The sequence below is a fragment of the Orycteropus afer genome, unplaced genomic scaffold (genome assembly GCF_000298275.1).
Source record: "Orycteropus afer afer isolate SDZICR_OR568_19922 unplaced genomic scaffold, OryAfe1.0 scaffold00075, whole genome shotgun sequence".
Classification (NCBI taxonomy): Eukaryota; Metazoa; Chordata; class Mammalia; order Tubulidentata; family Orycteropodidae; genus Orycteropus; species Orycteropus afer.
This window is the reverse complement of record NW_006921662.1, coordinates 209444-215635: the sequence shown is the minus strand read 5'-3', so window position 1 is coordinate 215635 and position 6192 is coordinate 209444. Positions and strand designations below refer to the sequence as shown.

The window sequence follows — 6192 nt, the reverse complement described above, 5'->3', positions numbered from 1 at the left end:
CAGTCAATGTCATGAAACAGAATGCATGTGAACTGCTTTATGGAAAATGAATTTACTCTGTAAACTTTCACCCAAATCACAATAATAAAAAAAAAGTGTTCCAGGAGGAGGAATGTGTTTTGGACTCAGAGACAAAATTTATAGATAAACACCTGCTTTATTGACTATCACGTCATTGGACATTTTGCATTTATGACAACTTAAAAAAAAAAAAATCTAAGGCAGCATCTCCAATGGTCTAGGCTCCATGCAGGACCACAGCCAGGCCCAGGCCACCTTCCATATGCCCCAGTGAATGATATACTGGAGGCTCCAATGATAAGAAGGCCCTATGAGGGACAACAGTTTGCCACAGAATGCCTTCTCCCATTCATCCAGAATATGTTAATTTGCTAGGCAACGGTGGATAGCAAGAGGTCATAGGCAGGCAGGGAGTCTCGAAGTAAGGACTTGAAGGTACCAGGGAGATTGGTTATGGGATGGGCATGAAAACTATGGGTGCAGAGAGTTTGCATATCCCTCATTCAAATGAGACAGATCCAACTGGTTGCAAGGGGATGCTGCAGGGCCGGGCCCTACCACTGTACTGCCATCCAGCTTCACAGGAGGCACCACTGCAAGGTCTGGGCATGTGTGGGCAATGACCTCCACCTCCTGTGTGTTTACCTCACAGGTAGTCCTCCACCTGATCCCTGCGTGTTTCTGGCAAGAGGTGCTTAGGCGCAGGTTGGCTACAAGGAACTACACCACTATATGGTTGGCTGCAAACTGCCCCAGAACACAAGTTTCAATTGTTTATTTTCCCATTACCATGGTACTACCAAACTTGATCTATGATTTCTTGGCCATGACTGTATTATACAAACATGATCAAAAGTAACAATTTGGGCTATTGAATGAGAGTGAATGAGGCCAAAATTCATATGGTAATGTCCTAGAACATGGGTGGTATGGCGCCATCCAAGAACTTTTTGATATAATTTCATAATTTGCCATGTGTTGCATGTGTTCACATTATATACATGGGTGTGCTATTGATGGAAGAATATGGTAGTTTTTAACATATTACCCGATGCAACACAATTCTCCTTTAGTGGTCTCCCTCCAAATCATCATTGTACTCTTAATTGAGGAAAATGGAAGCAAGAGAACCCAATTTTTTAATTTTTATTTTTTAACCTGAGAACAATAAGATATTTCCAGTGTACCACAGGTGTAACACATTTTCTCATGCCCATTTACTGTGAGAAATATGTTTTATGTATTATACTAAGGTAAGATCAGTGGTTGCATGTGGTATTATATGTATTGTAATCATACATGCCAAATTTTATGGTACAATTTGGATTTTAAAATGTTCTGTCTCATGTCATCATAAATATACATATTTTTCTATAACTGTATGTTGCAATTTTTTGGTTGAAATTCATGGGCATCCTACGTATTGCTGTTACATGGCTCTAAAATAATAACATTCTGCATTTAGCAGTTTCATTGCTTTATGGTCACAGATTGGCCATACATACTCAAAAAATTATTTTGAGAAATTTTGAAATGGTGGTTTAAAGACACTGTTCTTTTGCAAATAGTCTGTGGACTTCTACACAATCAAATTAGATTCATGTTTCTTCCTTTTCCTGCAAAATGATAAATACAATGATTATGTATTTTTAAGTGTTCCTTTTTATATCATTATTACATAATGACAATTAAAAAGGAAGACATTATTAAGGGCCTTGACATTTTTAAGGGAGAATCCATAGCATATAATTTCTGCCATAAAATAACGAGAAAAGAACAGATTAATAAATAAGAAAATGAATGAAAGCAGAAGGAAAAATATAATCCCAAATTGTATTATCAATAAAGGACTAAGGTTAATATTTGTTTGTTCAGAGCATTTGCTGAACCATTTTCCAAGTAATTTTTTTCTTATTTTTTTGTAAATTGTATAGTGTGTGTGCTTGTATTACAGATCTGGCTCACTGACAGATTCAACCTTCTATTCCTTAATTTATACAAACTACTATTTTCTGCCTGAGAATATTTATTAGATTAGATTTATTTATTAGATTTTTCAATATCATTTTCAATATCATCTTTATTTTCAGTACCAGCTATAATTGTTTACTTGGGAAGGAACTTTTTTTTTTTTCTTTTCTCAAAATAAACAATGCTATAATCACATCTTTATTTATTCAGAGAAAATATTATTTCTCTGGAAAATTGAGTAACTGGCATCTGGGCCCTCATTCCTGTGTGGAAATGATACACTGGAGCTGGATAGTATCATTCTCCTTTACATGGGTCGGGCTTACACCTTCCCATTTGTACCTCTATGAGCTCTGGTGGCCTAGTAGGAACTCTGGTGGCATAGTGCCTAAGGCATCTGACTGCTAACTAGAAGGCTAGTGGTTCAAACCCACCAGCCACTCTTTGGAAGGAAGACTGCACAATCTACTTTTGTAGAGATACTGCCTCGGAAACCCAAGGAGGGATTGCTATGAGTCAATTTTTTTTTTTTTTTTTTTTTTTACATCAGTCAATTTTCTTTTATAACCTTTCCTGATTAAGCTGTTGTCTTTTGAGTTTATGACCCTTATATCTTGAGGTCAAAGAGTAATTTCAATTTCAATTTATTTTAGTAATAATTTTGATTGGTATTATATTTGTTTTAATAATCTAAAATCTATCGTTTATATGAAAGGTAAATGTTATGTATCAAATCTTTTAAAATTACTATTGAAGATTTTATGCTGTGTGGCTCTGAATTTGATAAATAAATATATATATTTTTAAAGTTTGATTGCATACCCTCTAATACCCTCTAATTATCAGAACTAAAGGAGACTTCCATGATGCGTTGGAAAGTATTTGCTTTATTTTCCAGACTACACCTTAGTCCTACCTACTCCTCACCATCTTGTACAGATGAGGCATACGAAGATTAAGTAACTTGCCAAACATTGCCAATTTCATTAAAGACAGAATTGGGAACAGAATATGAACACCCCCCACCCCAATCATTTAATTCACAGCCTAGTACTTTCTATCTTATGAAATATTCTTCCTAGAGATAAAATTCCACATGTAAAACCATCCCTAAAAAAAGTACTTATATTGAAACCTTTGCAATTTTGTTTATTGTTTCCTTTTTTATATTATTCAAACATATTATTCTCCCAAGGTAAATTGCTCTAATTTACCTATTTTATTTCGAACAGATCATGTTGTTTGTGAAGAAGAATTTAAATACGCCATGTTAGCTTTAAACTGTATATGCCCCGCAACATCTACACTTATTACACTGCTGGTTCATACCTCTAGAGGGCAGTAAGTATAATTTTTCTTTAAGATAATGAATTTTAAGTTATATTAAAAATATAAGTGCAGTCATATGATTTAGAAAATAGTAAGCTAAGGTATACAGCTATATGTGTACCTTTGTTTGTATTTGTGTGAGCTGTCTTTATCTGATGGGAATCAAATGCTTGTATAAAAATTGACAGTGATTTGCTATTTTTTTAGTAGTCTTGAGATTCTTTGTTTCATCCTAAATTCTAACTGTTGACCACATTTGTCAGTCCTAGGCTTAGGGTGTGGCTCCTATTTTGGGGGTTAATGCCTGTGCAGGAAATAAAACTTTAAAAAAGTGATCCTGATAGTCACTAGTATAAGAGCATTTTTTTCTATACATAAGGTAAGTGTTTATCTTAAAACTGTATGCACATAATTGAGTTTGAAATTATAATTTCAAAATCTTTAGAGAATGAGAGAGCTTGATAGGTGTTTATAATATTCCACAGCTTATAGGAAATACCTGCTTTATATATATTTGAAGGTAGATGTGGGAAGTTTTGTCGTAAGAATCTTTTGTCCTTGTTTACTTTGATAGAGTTTCATAAAATGTATAGGTTATTTTTGACTTGAGTAACCAAAGAAAATATAGCTAGTGCATTTTGTACTTTTTCTGTATTCCTAACTTGATATTTCAGACAAAATGTTGAGTTTCTAAGTAAATTCCACATTGACAGTTATGCTTATGTTTATTTAAATTTAGTAAGCTGATTGATAGCTTTTTAAGTAAATACAAAGTCAAATAAACCCAGGAAAAGGAAAGTTCATTCTTGGGATTTGATATTAGATGATGATACAAGTTGATAATTGAAACAGTAAATGCCCCGTGGGGTTTTAAAGTAAATTTTACTCTCACTTCTAATTCCATCTCTGCTCTTTTGGGACAATAAAAGTTTCCCAGGAACATTTTTTTTTTCAAGGCTCTGAATAGAAATATTTTCTATTTTGTAAATTTACAATATTTTACTCTCAAAAATGGAAAGAATGTAGCAAAGTATAAGAAGTCATCATTTATTAAAAAATCACTCCACAATTTTGATGCAATTAAATTAAATAGTAGACAATTAAATGAGGCTTCGTAGAACTCTTTACAAGTATTCATTATTTTGCCATACCTCTTGTTCATAGTATTATATAATTATATGTTTAGGTATCTAGACCAGCTGCTATATTTTACAAATAATAAGATGAGACCCATTGACTCACTATGAAACAACTTATTTCTCATAGACTGAAGCTAAAATTACATTGCCAAACTCCTAGTAAATATTATTTAATGACTCACAACATTGCCTGGTGAACAATTTGTACTGACATTAAGAATGTCAGTGACTAGTAGCAAAGTTCAGCAAGTCAGAAAATAACAATTGCTGGTGAGGATGTGGAGAAATTGGGACTCTCATACACTGCTGGTGGACTGTAAAATGATATACCCACTCTGGAAAGCAATATGGCAGTTCCTTAAAAAGTTGAAATTATAAATAACATTTGACCCAGTCATTCCATTATTAGGTGTATATCCTAAATAAGTGAGAGTCAGGACATGAACAGATATATGCACACCCATGTTCATCACAACACTATTTACAATAGCCAAAAGATGGAAACAACCTAGGTGTCCATCAACTGAAGAATGTATAAGCAAACTATGGTACATAAACACAATGGAATACTATGCAACACTCAAGAATAACGTAGAATCTGCAAAACTACACATAATGTGGATGAACTTGGAGGACATTATGCTGAATGAAATAAGTCAATCATAGGAGGACAAATATTGTATAAGTTCATTACTGTAAAACGTCTGTATGGAAGGAAATTTTCTTTGTTGGTTACCAGGGGTGGGCAGGGAGGGGAAGGAAAACAGTTAGATAGGTAGAGACAAGTATTGATTTGGATGAAGAGGACAACATACCAACACGGTGACATTGAGGAAGAGGAAGACATAGAGAGGCTCATGGGAAGTACAGACAACAAAGATGGACCCTTTTGCACATACAGTACTTCGTTGTCAGTGAAGGCAACCACAGGTATACAGGTGGATAGATGGGTAAACTATTATGAGGAGCTCTGGTAGCATAGAGGCTAAAGCACTTGACTGCTAACCAGAAGGCTGGCGGTTCAAACCCACCAGCCACTCCTCGGAAGGAAGGTTGGGCAATCCTACTTCCGTAGTGATACTGCCTCAGAAACCCAAGGAGGGGTTGCTATGAGTCGGGGCCGACTCGCCGGCACATAACAACAACAACAACAGATGGGTGGAGAGGTTGAATTACTAGGTATGTCTATGCAGGGTGGAGTGTACCCAAGACCATGTATAGGGTTGGCAGACAATGTAGAACAAGTGTATTTTTATGTTCTGTAAGAATTCCCAGGTATACAGTATAGCTGATGAGGGAAAAGGTTTTAGTCATTCTTGGCCACAGCCAGCTACCCAGAGGGAGTAAGTAGTTGGACCTGTGGAGTCCAGACCATAGTCACTGGGGACATCAAGCTCAATTGGCATAGTATACTATATAAAACATTGTTCCACATCCTACTTTGGCAAGTAGTGACTGAGATCTTAAAAGCTTACAAGCGGCAATCTATAGGCAATGATGGGTCTCTCCTCGTCCAGAGCAAAAAAGAGTGAAGAAAATCATTAATTGGAAACAGTTATTCCAAGTGACTGGTACACCATGTGATCCTCAGTTTATACAGCTATGAGACCAGAAGAACTAGATGGTGCCTGGCTACCACTGTCAACCACTCAGAGGGGAATCTATGTGGGAAATCCTGTATAGAGTGGGAGAACAATGTGGAACAAAACTGAAAATCATTAAAAAAAAAAAA

General features: G+C 35.5%; 1 protein-coding gene across 1 annotated transcript in view; it reads left to right on the top strand.

The window, feature by feature from the left end:
• The window catches only part of KCNT2 (potassium sodium-activated channel subfamily T member 2), a gene marked incomplete at its 3' end in the record, with an annotated part of 574934 nt that overhangs the window by 389784 nt on the left and 178958 nt on the right, over positions 1-6192 (top strand). The window contains exons 14-15 of the mRNA XM_007941175.1: positions 3225-3333; positions 5210-5219. Of these exons, the coding sequence (XP_007939366.1) occupies positions 3225-3333; positions 5210-5219 (119 nt within the window). The remainder of the gene's footprint in view (positions 1-3224; positions 3334-5209; positions 5220-6192) is intronic.